Source organism: Medicago sativa, chromosome 2 (assembly GCF_051527215.1).
Source record: "Medicago sativa cultivar Bolivia chromosome 2, Bolivia_mono, whole genome shotgun sequence".
NCBI classification, from domain to species: Eukaryota; Viridiplantae; Streptophyta; class Magnoliopsida; order Fabales; family Fabaceae; genus Medicago; species Medicago sativa.
In genome coordinates this window covers 20757336-20781042 of record NC_140750.1, presented here as the reverse complement: position 1 = coordinate 20781042, position 23707 = coordinate 20757336, and the positions used below count along the sequence as shown (strand labels likewise).

General features: G+C 36.8%; 3 protein-coding genes across 3 annotated transcripts; 1 reads left to right on the top strand and 2 right to left on the bottom strand.

The window, feature by feature from the left end:
- The first annotated feature begins 1677 nt into the window (after positions 1–1677).
- On the top strand, positions 1678–3068 carry LOC146945389 (RING-H2 finger protein ATL5-like). Its single transcript, XM_085743727.1, has one exon. The coding sequence runs from the start codon at positions 1935–1937 to the stop codon at positions 2802–2804; it is 870 nt and encodes a 289-aa protein (XP_085599853.1). The 5' UTR covers positions 1678–1934; the 3' UTR covers positions 2805–3068.
- Positions 3069–8990: 5922 nt separating this feature from the next.
- On the bottom strand, positions 8991–10199 carry LOC146945388 (uncharacterized). The gene has a single exon (XM_085748063.1). The coding sequence runs from the start codon at positions 10197–10199 to the stop codon at positions 8991–8993; it is 1209 nt and encodes a 402-aa protein (XP_085604189.1).
- Positions 10200–13297: 3098 nt separating this feature from the next.
- On the bottom strand, positions 13298–19740 carry HEB2 (condensin-2 complex subunit H2-like protein). The gene is made up of 11 exons (XM_085743726.1): positions 19270–19740; positions 19052–19151; positions 16957–17063; positions 16343–16485; positions 15836–16262; positions 15556–15731; positions 15318–15476; positions 15121–15219; positions 14769–14870; positions 14529–14687; positions 13298–14406 (listed from the first exon to the last, which is right to left on the bottom strand). The coding sequence occupies exons 1-11, from the start codon at positions 19436–19438 to the stop codon at positions 13540–13542; spliced, it is 2508 nt and encodes an 835-aa protein (XP_085599852.1). The 5' UTR covers positions 19439–19740; the 3' UTR covers positions 13298–13539.
- Between the last annotated feature and the right edge of the window lie 3967 nt (positions 19741–23707).

Below are 23707 nucleotides of genomic sequence, written 5' to 3'. Positions count from 1 at the left end.
GGGACATGCATCATTATATGCAGGGGTCGGGGCTCGAACCCCGGACACCCCACTTATTCACCTTAAAAAATGTGAATTCAAACCACTAGACTACTTGACAAAAAAAATTATAAATTATATGACTTATGATTAAGACATTATTCTTGCTAAGTGACATACGAACCTTATTAGCGACGTGTTATGACGAAGGCTCCAGTTGTGATGTATTTTGAGCAAACATTGGATGATCCTTTGTTGTTCCTAGGCATGGCAACAAAACTCATACCCGTGGTTATCCACCCGAACCAAACCCAATTTGACGGGTTTTCCCCGTTTTGACTGGGTTTGGTTATGGGTTTGGGTTTTCCCCGATTTCAAAACACGGGTATGGGATGGGTACCCACCCCGAATCCATACCCAAACCCGTCCCAAATGCAGAAAACAACGTTTATGTTGATATGTCATGTTATTTTGTTTGATAATTGCCGTGTTATAAAAACTACTATTGATATTTAAAGGAGCAACTAAATCAATCGATCTAACAAATGTTAAAGTGAACATATTGTTGGATAATGCATTACAATATTTCTCTAGAGGTTGCAAAAAAACTTATATTTTTTATTAAAAAAATTATTCAATGCGGGGACGGGGATGTGACGGGGATACCCGAACCCATCGGGGACTGTGATGGGGTTCAATTTCTCATCCCCGTTGGGTATTGGTAGGGTAACGGGTAAGTATATGAGAATCAGGTATGGGGACGGGGAATGTAAAACCCGTACCCACCACGCCCCATTGTCATGCCTAGTTGTTCCCTGAGTACTCTATTTGAGCAAATGATAACTTCACATCAAAATACAAACACAAACTAGACATTAAACACTATTCGCAATATATTTATACAGTATTCATACACCAATTTTCCTTTTTATTTCCTTTCTCTCTTCTGTCCAACTTTATCTTTCTCAGCACCACCTTTCTCAAACCATTCGGCCACCATCGTCCGTAACTCACAATCTCTCCTTTGATCTAACCACCACCAGCCAGCTTCTCCCTCCTTGCAGCCTCATGTAGTCGTCCAACTCAGATATGCAAACGCCTTCTTCTTCATTGTCGCCTCCTGCAACTCCATTCACCACCATCACGACCTCCCTCCTCCACCTCAATCCTTGCCACGTCGTCCGCCAACACGCCCTCTCTATCTTCACCACCAAAGTCAGGGGAGAGAGAGAGACCAATGAAGGGAGAGAAGAAAGAAGAAAGAAAAGAAGCGAAGTAGAGAGAACGATGAGAAGAGGAAAGAGAGGTGAGTGAATGAAAATTCATTTTTTTTCCTTAGACGTTAGTTATAATTACAAAATTGTCATTATTGTCGTACTTGTGTCATATGTTTTGTGTCAAGTTATCATTATTCATTCTATATATATAGGGCTTTTGCCCTAATAACTTGCTGAAGTTGTGTTCTTCGACAGTTCAACTAACTTAAACCTCATACTCTCGGATACATACATTCATTCCACTCATTCGTGTAAAATTATTTAACATTATAAGTGCATATGATATTTTCTCATATGCATAATAAAAAAATATTAACAATTAAAATAAAATAAATTTACAATTATTTTTGTATAAAAAAGAAAAACGCGTCAAAATTTGTGTTCTTTTGTTCCACTTCCACATGAGACAACAAAGCAGGTGGGAGCAGGATGTACGTAAACAAATAAATAAAGGAAAATAAAGCATTCCTCCCACAACAGGAAAGAAACTGACACAGTGACACACCCATCATTCTCAAGAAGAAACTCTCAAGAACCTTCCTCACTCTTTCTTATACATTTCTTTTCTCTCTTATTTACTTAAACTCCTTCCTCTCTTCCTTTCTTCATTATTCTCCATTTCCCACCCCTCTTTACTTTTCACACCCCTCTTTCACTCACTCACACCCCCTTCTCCAAATGGATGTAAAAAACGATGAACCCATACCCAAATTCCCCAGAGATCAAAACCCTCCCAACGATTTTGACCCAAAAGGTTACAATCTCAACGGCAAAATCATGCTCTGTGCCATTATCCTTCTCTTCTTCATCATAGTTTTAATGCTTTGTCTCCATATCTATGCTCGTTGGTACCTTCTCCAATCTCGTCGCCGGAGAAACCGTATCCGCCGTCGTACTCAGCTGGTTTTCTTCACCGATGACCCAACAAACGCCGCCGTCACCACCGTTACACGTGGACTCGATGCCACCGTCATCGCTTCTCTTCCGTTGTTCTTTTACGATGCGAAGAATCACCCGGAAAACGCACCGGAATGTGCTGTTTGTTTGTCGGAGTTTGAACCCGGTGAAACGGGTCGGGTTTTACCGAAATGTAAGCATAGTTTCCATACTGAGTGTATTGATATGTGGTTTCATTCTCATGACACGTGTCCTCTTTGTCGGACGCCCGTTGAGCCCATGCAAAACCGACCCGATGTTGTTATAAATGTTTGCGAACCGGAAACCGGTTCAAGTTCCGGTTCGACCGAAGATATGAATGTGATTAATGAGAACCGAGCCGGTAAAGAGGTTGGTTCGAGTTCGGTTGGGTTAAGGAGAAAGCCGTCTTTTGCGGGAGTGACAGTTGAGGTACCTACAAGAAACGAAAGTTTTCGAGACGAGTCGACTCAGTTATCGTCGTTCCGGTCACCGATGAGTAGAATGTCCTCGTTTAAGAGGATTCTTAGTATGAATTGGAAAGGGAATGTTTCTCCGTCTTGCGACGGTGGTGGTGGTGGGTGTAGCTCGGTAGCCGAAGCTTCGAATTACAATCAAAATAAAGGTGTTTAATCTAACAATATCGACATTTCTCATGACGTGGCAGATATTTTAAACACGGAACGTGTATAAAGCGGTGTGACATTTTGTGAGTAGGAGCGGTGAGTGGCACATAAGAGAATATGAGAAGCAGTTTGAAATTTCAAAAAATGTATCCATGCATGTATGTACTCAACAGTCAACATAGATTAGTCCAATTTGTTGATAAGATTATTTGTTTATTATTTTGTTTATTGTTTATGTTTCAAAGATGGTATATTAGACTCGACACAAAAAGTTGAACTGTCTTTATTTATTCTTGGACTAGGAGGTGTGAACACAAAGATAAGTCAAATATTTAGAGTATAGAATTGATGGGGTGATAAGATGATGTTTACAAGTCAAGAGTCAAGACTTGTCGTCAACAAGGAAAAAAAAGCATAGAGTTAAGACTATAGTTAGAAAAAAAAATGATATTTATTCAACTCAACAATTTTTGAGATAATTTTTTTCCTATATTTCCATTGTGTTCTTTTTTTTTTCATTATTGTTTTAGTTTTTGTATTGATTTAAAAATGGTTGTTTAAATAACATGCATGGTCCGGAGTTCAAACCCCAGCCACCAACAAAAAAATAAAATAACATGCATGGTTAGAAAATCACATTATGTACGGGAAATGACAAAAACAACAACTTTGTTCGACAAAGCATATATGCAAACACAGCGAACATATGATTCCATGAACAAGTATGAGTTACTCCCTTTGTATCATATTAGGTGTTCTATTTGAGGTTTACACGAGTATTAAAGAAATGATTAATAGTTTTGATTTTAATAAAAAAAATATGTGTCATTTATCAAAACATCCTTATTAATTATATATATATATTTTTTTTGTACAATAAAGGGCCTAAGCCCGAAGAAAAAACAAAACTAAGAAGCTAGTCGAACACTCCTAGGAATGCAGACCCCGAAAATATCATCAAAAAGTAAGCTACAGATGTCATTAGGAGGAGACTCCACCACAGAGCAACTATAAGAATCCAAAGAAAAACTATAATTAGCAAGCTAGTCAGTACTTCGGTTTCCCTTGTACAAAGTATGAAGAACTTGAACATGTCAATCCAGACTCAAAAGATGATCACAACTGTTTAGTTAGTGGAGTCGTTATAGATGATCATAACTTTTTAAATATTATGAGTCGTTGGATCAATCACTTACGACAGTTGAGATTTGGTGTAAGACTTTTAGACTTACACCTGGTATCAACAGATCCTGACTCCTATATGTAAGATATTGCTTGATTCATACTTAATTATTTTCTCTTCTCAAAATATGAAACTATATTTCTCTGTGTTATTGACATATCAATTACCTATGCAATTGCAAGTTTTTTCTGTCATATTAGTATGTTAAAAATAATTTCACTCTTTGCCAAAAAACAAGGGGACCATTTATTTTTTAGGGGAAGGGGACCATTTTACTCAATTAAAATAAAAAAGAATGTCTATCTTTAATCCTTGTTACAACAAAACAAGGAGATCATCTATATGGAAAGCACACTTGTAATATCAAACAACATTGAGTTTTGTTTTTTTTAATGGCAAATATATAAAGTCCATTTTTTTTTACAAACATGGAGATCGTATTTTTGTTTTTGAAAGAATGGAGATCGTATGTTTTCCAAAGAATAAAGTGCCATTTTTTTAGAAATAAAATTGCAGGTCAACTACACAAAAAAAAAATAAAAATGTCTGGGTCGTATTTTAATAAGAGAGAGGAAAGAAAATAATTAATTGTAAATCAAAGAAATATCTCACTAAGATAATTTCCTTTTCTAATTATCATGTGATTTCTTTCCATTTATTATTGACATATTATGAGTCGTTGGATCAATCACTTACAACGGTTGAGATTTGGTGTAAGACTTTTAGACTTACACCTGGTGTCAACGGATCCTGACTCTTATTACAAATATACCTTATAAAAAAATTGTAACATACACTAATATTAAAATTAAAAATTAAACGAGTTAGAATAGAAATGTTTTTTAAGCAATAACTACATCTTAAAAGTTGCAACATTTTCTTATAAATATGATGTTTTTTTTTTTTTTTTTTGACCGAAACAAAGTTAACTATTATCATTAATCAACCAATGTTCAATACAAGAAGGATAAGAATCAAAAATACGGTGACTAGCCCAAGAACAGGCCGCCCTAGCTAAACTATGAGCAACCATGTTCGCTTGTCTCCTAACAAACTTCACCTCGAAGTTGGAATGTAAAGATAACTGATAAATAATACTAGAAACAATAGCATAGAATTCTGAATCACCATGGCCCGGAGATGATAGAGCTTGCACAAGAGTAGATGAGTCAGACTCGAAGACAACTTGGTCCCATCTGTTCGCATCAGCAAAGTGAAGAGCCTCGAGTAAGGCTACTGCCTCCCCCTCCAAAACTGTCATATTTGCTCGCTGCCATTTCGTTTGAGCCCGAATAAATTGCCCGCGGGAGTCTCTAACACAACACGCAAAAGATGTAATATGGTTACGGTCATGGAACGCGGCATCCACATTGCACTTCAACCATGTCTCGCGTGGTTTCTCCCAAACTGAGATGTTACCTTGCACTCTATTCTGCCCGTGTTGCACAACCGGTTGTGGGGGATGTTTATGAACCTCCTGCCATTGCTGCCATGCATCTAGTGCCGTCCTCCCAATGCTTGTTGAAGTATGATGAGCGGCATTCCAAATGACATCATTACGTGCAGCCCAAATTTGCCAAAGAAGTGAAGCCACCCGACCAGCAATGTCTCGGCTTTCGGAACGACATATATCAAAAACAAAATCTGCCAAACTGCTCATAGTTCCAACTCGCGGTTGCAACACAGTCGAAAGCCCTGCCCAATACCAACTCTCACGTGCCACCGTACAACCCACAAAAGCATGCCAATCATCCTCAACAGCAGTATCACACCAGGGACATATCACCTCACATTGTACATGTCGTGATTGTAGTCGGAGACGGGTCGGAACACACCCTCTGCAAATCCTCCATAACAAATTACGTGCTTTGTGAGGGGAATTCACATTCCAAATCCTATGCCACTCACCTTCAACATGGAACCGATCAGTATGTAACAACTCCATCATAGCAAGTTTATAACCAGTCTTAACAGTATACCTCCCGTTACGTTCCATCGTCCACACTATTTTATCATTCTGAACTTCTGCGAAGAGTGGTGTATCGAGAATAGCTTGCACCATATCATCTAAGAACAGAGATTCAAGCTTATCAATATCCCAAACTCGTTCCTCGTCAACTATCAAATCAGACACACGCAAACTATGCACACTCTGACTTTGTGGGGATTGAATCCAACTACCATGAACACCTCGAATCCATGGATCATTCATCACGCTGATCTGCTGCCCATTTCCAATTGTCCACCTGCATCCGTATAAAAGTAACTGACGCGAATTCCAAATACTCCGCCAAGCAAAGCTCGGGTTATGTCCGAGTTTAGCACCCAAAAATGAGGAACGTGGAAAGTACCTCGATTTAAAGACCCTAGCAACCAGAGATTCAGGTTTAGACAGAAAGCTCCATCCTTGCTTAGCTACCATAGCGAGATTAAAAGCTTTGAAATTCCGAAACCCCATTCCACCAAATTCTTTGGGGCATGCCACACGTTCCCATGCCATCCATTTAATCCCTCGGTTGTTACTCCTTCCTCCCCACCAAAATGCATTGATCATCTTTTCAATATCATCCATGATTGAATTCGGCAAAAGATAAATACTCATTAGGTATGAAGGAATAGATTGTAACACAGATTTGATCATAACTTCCTTTCCCGCCTTCGATAATGCTCGTCCCCTCCATGCATTTATTCGTTTCCAAATACGATCCTTGATAAAAGAAAAAACAGACCTCTTATCTCTACCAATCATCGAAGGTAACCCCAAATACTTTCCGGTACCCATCACATGTCGGACACCAATAATGTGAGACAAATCCTTCTGCGCCGCCTCACTCATATTGCGACTAAAAAACACCTCAGACTTTGATAAGTTAATTTCTTGTCCAGAGGCTACCTCATAAGTGTTAAGAATAGTGAGTAAACGTTGTGCTTCCACCACATTGGCCCTGCAAAACAAGAAACAATCGTCTGCGAACAACAGATGGGACACCACTGGTGCGCCGCGACATACTTGTACCCCATGAATATCACCTCTATTAATTGCCTTATGTATTAGAGTCGAGAGGCCCTCAGCCACCAATATGAATAAATATGGTGATAACGGGTCACCTTGGCGCAACCCTCGGCCGGGTACAATAGGTCCCACTCTGTCAAAGTTCATAAGCACCGAATAAGTAACAGAACTAACACACATCATCATCCACTGGATCCATTTCTCACTGAACCCCATTCGCATAAGCACACCACGAAGAAACCCCCAATCCACTCTATCATAAGCCTTGCTAATATCAATCTTGAGAGCCAATTCCCCTCTCCATCCCTTCGTCTTCCTCTTCATTGAGTGTATTATCTCGGTAGCAATTAACGTGTTGTCCAGTATAGAACGGCCCTCAACAAATGCTGACTGCTCCTCTGACACACATTTATCCAAACATCGTTTCAGTCGATTAGCGAGCAACTTCGACACCATCTTATACAACACATTACAAAGAGATATAGGCCTAAGATCTTTCATATTATCCGGGTCTTCACACTTCGGAATCAAACATATATTTGTTTCTGAAAGGTTTGAAGGGAAGTAACCGCGATCCAACCATGAAACCACTGCCTGAAAAATATCATCACCACACACATGCCAAAATCTCTGATAAAATGCCGGATTAAAACCATCTGGACCTGGGGACTTGTCCGGTTGCATCTGAAAAAGGGCTTGACGTAATTCTTCTTTTGTAATAGGTGCTGTAAGCATTATATTGTCATCCATCGAGACACATTGACTCATCAAATCCAGCACCGGTTCATGGACACCTGCATTCGCAGCAAATAGTTGCTCAAAATAACCTTGTGCCACAGTACACATATCCTCTTGAGATGTAGCAATCCTCCCATCATCCGTTCGGAGCTTACTAACCTTCTTCCCTTTTCCACGGGCTACCGCAGATGTATGAAAGAACTTAGTATTCATGTCCCCTTCCTTCAACCAGTGCATTTTTGCTCTTTGTTTCCAAAATGCCTCCTCCTGTACAAGTAGTCGAGCATGCTTCGCCCGAGTTTCGACATATTGTGTACGCATCATACCATTCGGTTGGGCACGAAGCTCCTCTAATATACGAACACATTGGTTAATTTCTTCCTTAAACCGAACTCTCTTCCTCCTACCCCAGCTTTGTAACTTCGTAGAACAATTCATAACTCTATCACCAAGCTCCAACCCCCTGGTACCACCCCAGCCATCCATCACCACCTCCTCAATATCGTCCTCTAGGAGCCAACTGTTTTCAAATTTAAAAGAATAATTATACCTATGACGAACCGTAGGTATAGTATCAAGCAGTATTGGAGTGTGATCTGAGTGAGAAGTAAGCAAGTTTGTAAGTTTGACTTCTGGAAAACGTTGAAGCCATTCAGAGTTTCCCATAGCCATATCCAATCTTTCTTCCAGCACTCGATTGGTACCCGGACTCTTGATCCACGTAAATGGGTGACCGTGCAATTTAATATCGGATAAGGCACAATCTTCAACCGCTTCACGGAAACCCGTACACAACCAATTAGGATGAGGATGAATACCAGCTTTGTCTTGTTGAGACAACAAATCATTAAAGTCTCCAATGATACACCACGGAAGAGATGACATATCCCGCAGCTCCCGAAGTAAATCCCAAGCATCACGACGACGCGCACGTTCAGGAAAGCCATAATAACAAGTTAATCTCCAATCACCAGCTTCTCTATCCTCCACAATCAAATTAATGAAATTTCGAGAGTAATTTAACACACGACAATTAGAAACATCTTTCCAAAACACTGCCAGCCCACCGCTCCTGCCTTCCACATCAATTGCTAGGCATGAATCATATCCCAACATGACACGAATATTTTCCATGCTTCGTGTATTAGCCAACGTTTCAGATAGGAAAAGAATGTCTGGTTTGTGTCCCCGGGCCAGGTTTCGAAGATTTGGAACTGCACTCGGGCTGCCCAATCCCCGACAGTTCCAACTCAAAATAATCATTGGTCCCGGCAGTCCTGGCTGCCAGGACGTGCCGATAAAAAATGCTGGTTTGTCTGATTTGTGGAATCCTCAACAGGTTGTTTGTCCTCTCGCATACGCTTTCTCTGAAACTGATATTCCATGTCTGCATTATTTTCCTTCTCACTAGTATTGTGCAACTGGTTGTGGTTATCAATAGTCAAGGGAATGGCTGAACATGATGTACTCGCCCTCATATCATTAGTAAAAGTAAGTAAAGGAGCATTTACATGCCTTAACTCCTTCACACCATCGTTGGCCCCATCTGACATAAGCATAGAACCAGTCTGCTTACCCACCAGTATCTGACTTGTTGTCACCCTCTCCACAGAAGTCGGAGACGCCTGCTGCCTATGGGGCTCAGACTGTCCATCTGTTTCGGCTCTCCTCCCTCCCTCCTTTTCCCTATCAACCTTAGAACCCCCGTCTTCCCGTAACCATTGTGATGTCGCCCTCCCGCCCGACTTCCATGGATCTGCCCTAATAACGTTTGACCATCGTTTTGGAATCGTAACATCTGGCTGAGAGAACCTAACCTCACACTTATTCTCGCTGTGTCCTAGCACCCCGCAGACAAAACAGAAGGTTCCTAGCCTCTCATACTTGAAATTCACCACACACCATTCTCCCCCATTTGCCTTGATCTTCTTGCCTATCTTTAATGGTCGTCTGATATCAAACCTCACCTTCAGCCTCATATACTCACGCCAGAAGCTAGAATTGTTATTTCCATCATATTCCAAAAACTCTCCAATATAGTTCCCTAATCCCATTCCAACTTTCTCCTTCATCATACCAGTTGGCAAATTATAAACCCTAACCCAGAGATTCATATAGTTCAATTTTATATCCTTCAACGGCACCCCTATTTGCAGTTTTTCCAGAACCAAAGAGTGATTGTCATATGTCCACGGACCGCCCTTCAATACCTCCTCCATATCCAGTTTGTGAAAGAATTGGAACAAGAACAACCCTGGTTGCGCTTCCTTCACTGCCACCCCCTTCAAGGGTCGCCACACCTCAGACATCCGTATTTTCATCTCCTTAAACCGAAAAGGACGGTTAACAAGAAAACGTCCGACCAAACAAAGACGAGGGTCATGTTCAGACCTTTCTTCCTCCTCAATGTCGAAACTCAATCCCTCCTCATCACTCAGTGATAAATCTTCCAAATTCACCTCAGTCATCGTACCCATACTAGAAAAATACCAACACCACAGACTCTTACAGGAAGAGAAATACAAAAGCTCTCACAATGATGGAGAGAATACCTTCAACGATCAGAAGCCTTAGCCAAGCGATTTAGAAACTTGGGATTGAATTGTGGTAGCAGTCGTATGTGAATCGCAATCGCATGAAGAAAAGTGAATCGCAATTTATTGCAATCGCATGTATGCTTTTCTCGTCACAATTGCATGTGCATCCAAACTCATAATCTAAGCCATATGATCTATGTAACCGTAACTAGCAGAGACACCAATTGATGAGAAAGAAGCAAAAGAAGGTACTTTGTAATTTAACCTGAACAATTATAGTTTTGTGTAAAAGAGAGATTAGGAGTTACGATTGAATTGCTTGCGGCACCACTCTCGTAACTTTGAATCGCAATCGCTCTCGTACCTTTGAATCGCAATCGCAATCGCTCTCGTTACTTTGATTGTTTTGCTTCATGTTTTTTTTTTTTAATCTTTTTATAATAAGGGATCGAAGAGAGTATAAGATGACGGGGTTGTCAAATTTTTATCTTCAAATAACCTCATTCTTGCCAAATTGAACACACGAAAAACATTTGGGAGATTAGTCACTGTAGTCCCTGAATAGGAAAGAAGTCGTCACTTTAGTCCCTGAATGCAGATAAATTGTAAAATAGTTCTTGAATGTAGACTCTGTTAGTCAAGTTAGTCTCTGAATGCAGACTCCGTTAGTCAATTTAGTCCCTGAATGTAGACTCTGTTAATCACTTTAATCCCTGAAATTGACCAACAGAGTCTACATTTAGGGACTGTTTTGCAATTTCTCTGCATTCAGGGATTAAAGTGACTACTCATTTCCCATTGAGGGACTAAAGTGACTAATTCCCCAAAAACATTTTTCTTTTGAATGTAGATTAGAATAGTCACAAATATTAACGGTTACTTCCTCCGTCCAAGATTATATGTTGCTTTGAGAAAAAAATTGTCTCAAATTATAAGTCATTTTACAATATGAATAAAACATTAACATTACTTTATCTATTATACTCTTAACTATTTATTACTCTATATTCTTTCAATTATTTACTCCCTCCGTCCCAAATTATATGTCGCTTTGAAAAAAATTGTCTCCAATTATATGTCATTATACAATACCAATGAAACATTAATGTTATTTTTCATATTATATTATTAACTATTTATTACTCTCATCTTTCAATTTTTTCATTCATCTTTCTCATAACATTTATTAAGGATAATTTTGTAAAATAACTCATAATATTTTTTATCATACAAAATTAATTATATTCCTTGATACGTGTGAAATGACTAAAACATCATATAATTTGTGACGGAGAGAGTAATTTATCTTTTCCATGTTATTATTTATTAAAGACAATTTTGTATAACAACTCCTAATATATCTTTTCCATATAAAATTAATTATATTTCTTAATACATGTGAAAGACGCAAAATGTCATATAATTTTGAGATAACATTATTTGAGTGGTTATTTAAGCATTTTTATGTTATCTCAACATTTATCTTTGGTGAACGATGGTCATTGTTCTTCTTTGAACCACTGTAGAAGTTCTCCATCTATCTCTCTTCATATGATTTTCCTACATATAATTTTTGCCGATGATTTAATCGTGATGTCGGAAGCTAAAGCTGATCAAGTCCATCTAATTTGAACTTAGTTGATTTTTGCAACAAAGCTAGCCATGGGTGCTATTAACTTGTGTCCTTTTTTTTGATCGAAATTAACTTGTGTCCTAAGGGTACAAATTAAAAAGGTAAAAATAAATCATTGATCCGCCCCTTTCTTGGGTCATATCTTGGTGCTCCATTGATGCATCAATATGTTATCAATACATAGATTTTCCTTTTTTAATGGTAAATTATCTTTCTTGCACATCTAGTTACTTTAACTCAATCTTCATTGATAAGTATACATAGTTACATTATGCAGCTATCCTTGTTATATTAATTGTTTTAAACGGTTCAAGAATAAGAGCAAGTCTTACTTGGGGACAAATACAAATGAATTTAAATGGTGTCACACACAGTGATACAGTGGAGTGATAATACCAAATGTGCACATCCCTAATGGCCTAACTCCATCTTCTTCCTGATAAAAAAAATAAAATAAAATGGGTAGTGTTAACTTGTGCCCTTAGGGCACAAGTTAAGAATCTAAAAATGGAATTCAATCATAAATTATGTCTTGAAAAGAAAAGATTTTAAATTTTTATAATATTGAATGCACAATTTCCAACAAAATGTTTCTATCTTTGGTTTCTTAACTTGTGCCTTGAGGGCACAAGTTAGCATTTTCCAAATAAAATAGGTATTTGCCAACATAGTGTCAAAGAATTTTAAATTATTTGATATTGACAAGGCTCCAAGTAGTGAATCTGAATCCGACAATTTTAACCATGAAAATCTGCTTTCCTTGATCGTAGGTTGTCATTAGTACCTAATAATAGCGCGTAAATTTGTTCCCTTAACCCCACTTAGTAACCCCACACGTTTTACTGTTTGTTTTTCTAAAATCATGTGTCATGTTACTTAAGTGGATTCACGTGTCAGGGCTCAAGACTATTAGGTAAACACAATCATGAAATGGACCAAATACGTGATTGTTCATTGGTCTATATGATGCAACTTGGTTGAAATTTGCTTCAACAATTAATCAAAGTACAGTTACTTTCTTCAATAGTAATTGCATTGTTGAATATACCATGTTCTGTATTAAAGAAAAAAAAAGTTGATTTACCATGTACAACCAAATACTCACACGAGTTTTTCAGATTCATAGCATAAGTGAAATATTTAGGTTTATATTGTAAATCAGATACATCAAATTATTCAATAAAGCTGAAAAAGAAATATTTGTTTATAATAGTGATCAGACGGAATAGATGCAAAAATACTTTATCATTTTCTTTTCACATAAGGTTGCTTAGACATTTAATATGTTGGGGGCATAGGTTTGAATCCACAATTATCCACTTATTGTATGTGAATTTCGCCACTCGATTCTTTAAAACAAAAAAAAATGGCTCTAACAGCACTATGAGATTGAGAATGAAGGAAATTATTACGTACATTAATAAGAATGTATGTTGTTACACGGTGATATCATTACATCAATATGTTAAACTTAGGGCAATAGCAATAATGATACAGATGAAAACTGAAAAACTACTAATTAGTGAGAACTAGGAATCTAATGACTACACAAACTTAACTAAGGGGCAAGACATTCAGCAAATGTCCTGAATTAAATCATTCCAGGCTGAGCGGAATAAGCTGCTGCTAATGTCAGTGTCAACCTGCTGAATGTACGTTAACTGGCTCGATTAATGGAGATCTACGCCGTCTCTTGGATTGAGGAGAGAACTTCATAGCACTCGCCTTTCCAAGGTTTACAGAAAACTTACAACTGGTAGGTGATGTTAAGCCTGTTCGTCCATGTTTCCTAGAAGATGAACTGGAATTGGTGGGTGATGTTAACCCTGTTGGTCCATGTTCCCTAGAAGATGAGCTGATGGGAGACTTTTCTCTCCTAATTTTTTTCTCACCCTTTGGAGACGACTTTTTTGTTGGAGATTTTTCTCTTCCAGTTCTTTTCTCACCCTCTGGAGACGGTTTGTTTGTTGGAGATTTTTCTCTTCTAGATTTTTTCTCACCCTCTTGAGACGGTTTTTTTGTTGGAGATTTTTCTCTTCTACTTCTTTTCTCACCCTCTGGAGACGGTTTTTTTGTTGGAGATTTTTCTCTTCTAGTTCTTTTCTCCCCCTCTGGAGACGGTTTTTTTGTTGGAGATTTTTCTCTTCTAGTTCTTTTGTCACCCTCCGGAGACGGTTTTTTTGTTGGAGATTTTTCTCTCTTAGATTTTTTCTCACCCTCTTGAGACGATTTTTTTGTTGGAGATTCTTCTCTTCTAGTTTTTTTCTCACCCTCTGAAGATGGTTCTTTTGTTGGAGACTTTTCTCTTCTTGTTTTTTTCTTGCCATTTGGAGAAGGTTTTTTTGTTGGAGACTTTGCTCTCTTTTTCGATATACCAAACTGCTTCACAACCTCCTGTCTCTTATCATGCTTTAGGAGCCTAACATGAAAAGGATTAACAGATGTGTAACAAAAAGATTCTCCAGGAGCATCATGTCTTTGTAGATCAACCTCTCCATTGTTCACCTGGAAATTTGTATAACATCACATGAAGAAAAAAAATTCATTGACCATCATAATATGAAGTAAAAGTTTGAGATATGAAGTAAAAGTTTGAGAAGTGCGCTCAACACTATTAAGGGAATTACCAGTTGAAGAAGTGAAGAGAAACTTCGGGAGACGTCGTACTTTACTTGTCCCTTGACCAAATCAGAAAATGGCAAGACACTGCTACTGCTTTCTTCAAGGGATAGTTTGTCCAGAATTCTTTCACCATAGTCTCGGATATCAAACGGTGGGTGTGAATCCTATCATGCAAAAAAGTCCATTCAATTTAAAGACCTAAACAATATCGAGAGAAGGCAAACACACCCAAAAGATGAATTCACCTGTTCTTCTAAGTTGTGCTCAATTCTTTGTTTCCATGTTGAAACCCTAGCAGCCATTTCTGTTTGCTTCTCAGTTTCAGCTATGCTAGCTAAGAGAGCATTCTAGACAAGGAACATTGGCCATGTAATAAGGAATCATTTTAAAAGATATAAAATGTAACGAATTCAGACAATACAAAATGAAGCTGCAAGGCTACAATGAAACATGATTTATGTGAGTTAGCAGTAATGTCTAGGTGAAAAGGGGTTTAGTAAGATAAACTGTGAACAGAGATGGAAGAGGGAAACAGAAGCCAATATAGCATATCTCGACAATTCATAAGCAAAAATAAATAAGAATGGGGTTTTTTACCAGATGAGAGCGGCAAAGGTCTTCCAAACTTGTTTGAGAATCTGGAAATTCCAGATCTACAGCATCATCCGCATTAGCATGAACATCATCAACTTCATGCTGTTAAATCAAGTAGAGAAGTTTATGAGCATAAAATAGAAGTTTTCAAGATGCAATTAAATATATAAAATGCCAAGTAACCGGTCTCTTATCTCAACCTCATTATTGAAAGGAGGTAGATCTTCATCCATGACGTCATTGCCAGGCATATCAATTTCGGGATTTCCATTATCCCATTCGTTGTCATCATTGTCATCTTCAGTGCTAAGAAACGCTCCACCGGTTTCATTTCCATCATTAATAAGAGATTGCCTCAACTGCAATTAATATCTCTCATTATAAACACTAAAGAGTCGTATATTAATACTGGTGAACAGATCATCCATCAAAAAGTACCTTCTCATATAATGGAGTGGATTGAGAATCCTTTTGTCGTTGATGGGCACAACGTCGCATCTCCCACATTTCCATGAGCTCTGGACTGATAGGACCATGCAATTTTGCAAGTGGAAACAAGGTGCTCATAGATACTCGATGTTTCACTTTGAATCTAATCTTTCTTGAAGCTTTCGCTGCAGGCACAACAAAAACAAGAAACAACATTCGTAAGTTATACAATTACAGGAAGGCAAATCAATGATAAATACTTAAATAGGGGGTGGGGGGTAACGGAAACCTTTTCGAAAGGGCTTCACTTTCAAGTTTCCTGGTTCATGAGGATTCAATGGTTTCCATGGATCATCTTCATCCTCTAAGTCAGAATTGTCTGCATCCATTTGTGTATCAAATCCATCATCCATATTAGGTCCAAAGTCACCGTTATCAAAACCAGCAGAGGCTGGAGAATTGGGCCGAGCATCTTTGTCTTCAAAATTAAAATTTTTAGGAGAGCACATGGAATTAGCACGCTGACTCTTTGCAACTGATTTATGAGCACTTCCACCAGAACGTCTAGGAGAAAGAAAGCTTTTACGGGTTGAGGTTGCTCTGTTAGTACCATTACGTGTTGTACCGGCTTTTCCACCCTTCATAAACTCATCAACTGCAACAGCATCAGACATGTCCAATAAAATAAAATCTTGGTACAAGTCAGTGGTGGACAGCTGCAACAGTTCATCAAATCATTAGTCACTAAAATTACACAAAACACCACGATGTTAACAGCTGCAAGTAATTAAGATACCAGATAAGACTCCAATTCCCCTCCATCACCGCCAGTATCCAGGCAGTCACCTTCAAGAACAACTAGATTTGCAGGGGGTTTTATGAACTGGTCCAAATTCACTTCTTTTCCTGCTGAACTGTCCAATGAATTCTTTTCATCAACTGCAATATAGCAAAAATTCAGGTGATCTGGCATTTGCAACTATATATAGTGAAACAAAGTAACAATTATGTAGAAGGCTTTGATGCACTTGATGAAAGATTGATGGGAGAAAGGGAAGACAGAAACGTATGAGACAAAACCAAATAAGCCTAAACAACCAAATAATCCTAACCTTCCGTGATTGAATTTGTTGTACTTGTAATTAAAAAAATTGTATTTGAAATTCAAAACCAAATAAGGCTAAATACAACAACATCAACAACCACCACCACCAAGCCTTATCCTACTAAATAAGGCTAAATAATCATACTAATTATAAAGTAGAAAATATTAGATGCAAGCCCAGTATAGGGCAACCTGTGGCGGTCAACGAATTATCTAAATAAAACTAGTCATGTTGATAATAATCCCCCTTATATGAATGGCTTTGGTTTGATTGTTCAGTCAAATAAGTTTCATAAAATAGGTACCTGGGATGTCATCTAAGCCCCAGAACTGATCATTTTCTTCAACAGCAACAGCAGAGGGGCCCGCTTCATCGGGTTGGACTGATTCCCCATCTACAGGATCTGCCTGTCTGCACAAAAAACATTAGCTAGAATTAATGATTCTGTACATACAGTTTGCATAAACTGATATATTCAGTTAGAACATATTATTACATCTTATTTTATGTAACTTGGTTCAATTATGTAGTTAAATCTACCAAGTGTAAGATACCAACTCTCACAAAAAACTTTAACTGTTAGGTAAAGAAAACCCATATTTGGTTGTGTTAAAAGTCTCGCATTGGATGTGATAAGGCCTTAAAATGTGTTTATATAAGAGGTCAGCAGTACTCAATTTACAAGCTGGGTTTGTAAGGGGTTGAGTTAGGCCCAGTTCAAAAATTCAAAGATGAAATCAGAGCCTATCCAAGATCCAATGGGCCATACACTATTGGGTCAATCGGATCACACTCCAGATGCCCAGTTTTAGACGAGAGGGGGTATGCTAAGGGTCCAACATTGGATGTCATATGGCCTGAAAATGTGTCTATAAGTAGTGGGCAGTACTACTCATCTTACAAGCCGATTTTGTACGGGAATGAGTTAGGCCCAACTCAAATATGGTATCAAAGCCTATCCAAGATCCATTGGGTCATCCACTATCGAGTTAATCGGATCACACTCTAGATGCCTAATCCTAGGCATGAGGGGGTATTTTAAGAGTCCCATATTGGATGAAATATGTCTGAAAATGTATTTATATGTAAGTGGTGAGTAAAACTCCCTCTACAAGTCGGTTTATTAAGGGTTTGTAAAGGGTTTATTGAGCTCTTTATAAACGGCTGTAATGGTCCAATACCATGTCAAGGATCAACTCTCAAAACCCTAAAATGACATGTAAAGTAACAATAACATTATTGGTTTTATATCTCAAGCAGGCTGACAACAAGTTCTATCAAAGAGATTATTTACAGTCACCTCCTAAGGTAAACCTTTTAAGTAAACCAGCTATATTGCAAGAGCGCAAGCTAAGCTGAATGCAACACAAAATGTTAATAGATTACTATTGCAGTATATTATGCCAAGAACTGAACTATAACTAAAGTCTACACATGACACTCCTACACACTGATAATGACTGACAACTAATCTTGCTTTTAGAAAAGAAGTGACAAGAAATGTACTAGCGAACAAAAGCGTAATCTTTGCCATATAAATCATTGTCCCCTTAAAACAGGCTACAGTAAAAGTGAATCTTCATACGTGAAATCAACATCCTAGAACATTACTTACAAGTTTAAAGTTGATAGTAGATATTCTAAATGAAAATTGCAACCATATTTACTATATATATTTCATATTGGCTGTTTCAGCCTGCAGAAGGGGGGTTTCATATCTATTCTCTCTCTTTTTTTCAATATTATTATTCACAATCACAGTTAAGAGGGAAACACAGTAAATCTAACCAAATGAAAAAACTAAATTACATCAACAAGGTTTTGAAAGTTTAATTTTATCACTTGTTCCGAACAAATAGTCAGAAAGACCTCCGTAATAATTGAAGGCTTACTTTTCCATGCTTCATATTAAAAATACAAATAAAAATATGAGTAGTTACCTACAGTGCCTAAAGCACCGTTCAGCCACTTCTTCCCGTCATTAATCCTAAACAGTGTCGTTTAAATCAAGGTTGGTATACAATTTTTCCCACTTTTTGTAGATATCACAGAACTGGATGAACGGTGCCTAAGGTACTCTAGGTAAGTATTTTCCAGAAAATAAATTTGTTTCCCCATAGACCAATGAGCTATTAATTGAATTTGAACCAAACATTCATTTATAATTTTAACTTGATTCTGTGTGATACTTATACATCAACTAACATCAAAACTGCAACCAGATAGAAGAAGTAAATCTGGAACTAACTTTCACCGCCGTCAACAACATTATATCACTTAATTTGATTTTCTTCACCACCGTCGAAAACAAACTTTCCACCCATTTACTCCATGCCCTCCATTCATTCAATTAAAACAGATTGGAAATAAATGCTGAAACTTTATCTTAAAAACCAAACCTTTTATGAGAAAGGAACTCCAAAGCACGCAATACCAAGTTGTATAGATATTCAACTTTTCGACTATACACCTGTATCGAACCCTGAAGCAGCAAAGCAGCTACAAATTACCCAGAAACAGCTTATTCAGTTAAACACATTAATCAAAAAATTCACACAATTTCTCAAATAATTAAATTTACAAACTTTAAAAACAAAATGAATCAAAAAAACCAAACCTTCAGCAAAATTAACATGTTCTTCACCAGTGATTTCACCAGAACATATTTTCAACAAATACTCTTCAAGTTTCTTGGCTAGGTCAACTTCCCAATTGGATTGCAAGTCACGTTCCGCATGAACTGCATGGAATGCACCTCCACTCGATTCTGGGGTGTCTTTAGTCATCTTCAATTGACAAATTCACCACAAAAATCATAGTAATTTCATCAATTTCAAAAACCCAGTAAAAATGGGTAAAAAAACTAGGGTTTCAACGTTCTTGCATATGGTTGAAGATTTCAAAAAACAAAAAACAGGGTTTTGAAATTCACTGAGAAACGGAAAATGGGTTAGTGAAAAGTTTGAAGCTTAGAGAGAGAGTGTGTGGATCGAGTGAAGAGAGAAAGTGAGAAAGAAGAGAGAGAAAGTGAGAAATTGAAAAGTTTTGGATATGTTTTTCCCGCTCCTCAATCAAAAATGAAAACCCTACACACTTATGTTGTGGTCTTGTTTTTTTATTTAAGATCCCCTTCCATGGTTTTCACAAAAATCAAAAATTTTAAAAATTATAAAACTAGGTTTTATATTCCTTTTTATGTTTTTAACACTAAAATGCCGCCGTCACATACAACTAACTATCTCTGAAAACCACTGACTACCGTTGAAATTGTAAATTCGATCATCATGATTATTACTATGGTTACCATTACAACGACCTTCAATACCACTTTGGCCATCATTGATCACCAATTAATGAAACTACGAAAAAATATTGCACAAAAAGGCTGAAACCATTGTTATTTCTATAAGTAAGTTTCATTCATCCAAAAGAAGGAAAAATATTTGGAAAAAACAAAAGGATTAAATATGTTTTTGGTCCCTATAAATATGTCAACTTTTCGTTTTAGTCCCTCTAAAATTTTCCTTCAACTTTTAGTCCTTATAAAATTTTCAATCTTCACTTTTGGTCCCTCTTTTAAAGTAAACTCATATGTAGAATTCGTATTATTTAATAAAATTTTCCAGAAAAATTCAAAATATTATAAGAATCACTCCAAAAAAAATTCAGAATTTTTTAACAAAACATGAATTTAATATGAATTTTTATATGTTTTAAGGTTAAAAATTCATATTTAATTTGTGTTTTGTTAAAAAATTCTAATTTTTTTTAGGAATTTTTTTTAGAATATTTTATACATTTCTGCACAATTTCATTAAAAAATACAAAAATTAAATTAAAAATAGGGACCAAAAGTAGTGATTGAAAATTTTATAGGGACTAAAAGTTGAAGGAAAATTTTAGAGGGACTAAAACAAAAAGTTGACATATTTATAGGGACCAAAAACATATTTAACCCCAAAACAAAATTACCCGCCTGAGCAACTTTGGCCATCATCGATCACCAACATGATAACATTCTACCCCCACCTTCGATAAACACTGCTTTCAACCATTATTATTTAGATTATTGTCAAAATAATTATCTTGATAGTTACGTGATGATGCTCTCACGATGCTCGTAAGTATTTGCTGTCAAAATTGATATTATTTTTATCACACTTAATGACTACTTCATTGAATGGATGTATGCTCAATCAATGATAAATGTAGGGCAAGATGAAATCATTAATTTCATGCTACATCATATCAAATACAAGTTTGGTATCTCTCAAGTTATTACAATTGATTAAGGGGACAATATTCACCAGAAATAAAAGGTTTAGGATAAAACTTATATATTCACCTCCTTGGAGATGGATCCTTTCCAGTGAGGTTTTCACTAAATTCTCTTCAATTTTAATCCCATCCACTTAAATCCACATCTCTCTTTCTTTTAAATTTTAAACCTTCTCTCTATTAATTTTTTTATGGCCGAGATTTGACTAGACGATTATGTTACTGCAGGGAATCCATTCCACATCTCCTTACTATGCTCAAGCCAATGGACAAGCTAGGACGACCAATCATATCATCATTGATTTAATCAAAAAGAACTTTGAGGATTAGTCGAGTAAATGGCATGAGACCTTGCAAGATCTTTGGGCCATAAGGATTTCCAAAATGACTGCCAGAAGTTTCACTCCTTATCAACAACCTATAGTCATAATGTAGGTGGCGTTTAATTTGGGGAAGTGGAGTTTTTTCCCACCATGGGAAAGTTAATTGTGTTCATTGGATCAAATGAAGAATATAGTATTATCATGGGCTCTTAGCACTAGATATTTTCACACTCTTCTCTCTTCTCCATCCCCACTCTCCACCACCGGAAACACATCAAACCAACTGTCTCAAAGCTTCCGACGGACTTTCAAACGCCTTTCCACCATCTTATCGGAGGGACAAAAGATGAATAGTGATAGAAGAAGATGTTGCTCCTTCCAGCTCACCCACTAACTACGGACAGACACCTTTCCTTCTTCCCAACACCCTCTTTCTCAAATCAAAAATATTTTCTTTTCTTTTCCTTTTCTTTCCAAAATCATATACTAATAGAAATAAAAGATAACAATCTCATATTCTGCTAACAATATAGCAATTGGTGATTCATAATTATTCTCATTTCTTCAGATCTATTTTCAATTTCCGTTTTTATGTTTTCTTAATTTGCTTGATAATCTCTGTCTTTGAATTGGTGATTTAATTTGATTTCATTCATTGCCTGTGCTTATGCCATGAAATGTGGATGATGATGATGATGGTGCTGGGTACCTGCAAATTGGAAGATAACAATATAGCAACAAATAAATAACGCATGTTGCTGGTAGTGGGTGGCATGGAGGAGAGACAAAGTGAGAAAAAATATGATGTGGACAGACTATAATATGATCGGTGTTCCTCTTTGATCTAATGGTTTTAAAAAAACTTTCCCATGGTGGGAAAAAACTCCATTTCCCCAAATTAAACGCCACCCATAATGTAGTACCACCTTTAAAAATTAATGCAACTTCACTTAGAATCGCCAAAGCAAAACCAACTTAATATTGAAGAGTACCAACAAACTATGCTAATTTAATTAAATTATTTGCATTTATAACTAGTTTTAATATAGTGGCGGAGCCAGGATTATTATAAAGCTTGGGCAAAAAAAAATTGCAACACATTTTTTTCTCTGCAATTTTTTAGATGTAGGCCTCTTTCACTCATTGAGTTTGGGATATATTGCATTTGCAGCAAATAATCAACATTCAGAGGGGTTTACATAAGAATTTGCAAGCAAATAATAAAAAAATCTAAAGAAATTGCCCAATTTATAGGGGTTTGTCATACCCCAAATTTTGACCACTTTTCTCTGTTTTTACCCATTTTTATCCGTATTTTAAAACGGTTCGAATTCTCTGTTTTTTCGTTTTAACCAGTTAAAGTTTCGTTGTTCGTTGTTTAATCCCTTAAAATCTTTTGTCTTGTATTTTAAAGCATGTAAGCTTTCGTTTGCATTTTATATCACTTTATTCGTATTTTTAGGCATTTACAATTTTTGCACGTACTTTTAAATTATTATTTTTTTTTTAAAGTCTTTTATTCATTTCTTTTAAACTTTGCTTAATTAAATGTCTTTTATCCGTATGTTTTAACCACTTAAAGAGTTTTGCTCGCACTTTAAAACACCGTGTTATTTTAACCGTTTCAGTCGAAATTTCGGCAGAGAAGTATTTTAAAATACCTCATTTACCGAAAGGGACAATTTTTAAGTTTTATTGTCGTTATTTTACTTTCATTATTTTCCCTTATTTTACTTTGGTTATTAGTATTTTTATTTTATCTTTTAAATGATTTTCGTTTTTAAATATTTTGTTTTAATTTTAATTTTCGTTTTTATTATTATTCTGATTTACATTCTTATTATTATTATGTGCTCTAACTTTGTCCAAGAGTGTCTTGTGTTAGTCCTGTACAGGTGTCTTCAGCCTATTGGTCCTTTGGTCCAAGTTACCCTAATTTGCAGCTATAAAAAGCACTGCATTTACTGCAGTCAGACTGGTCACCAATCAACAAGACTGCAGCCGCACCAACCAAGACAAAAACCCTAATTTTCTTCCCTTTTTCAATTTCCAAAATCAAACCAACAAAAATCAACAAAAAATGTAAGAAAACTCAAGAACATTCAACTTTTTTCAGCAACATTTCTTCATCAGTCCAACCATCCATTTTTTTTATAAAGTTCATATAAACACAAATCAAAATCCACCAAAAAAAACACACAAAAATGGTACGTAGTTCTTTCAAATGATCACATAGAGTCAAATTTCATAACATCAGTGTTAATACATCCCCAAGCTCGGATCGGAATTGAAAACTGAAAGGAAAGGAACAAGCAGAGTTCGACAACATCATAGATGCGCGGATCAACAAGTTCCAACACCAAAACCGAACCAAAACAATTTCGTCCTCAATCGTAGCAACCGAAAATGGATCGAGCAAAAGAAGAAGAAGACGACTTCAGTGTATAAATCCGT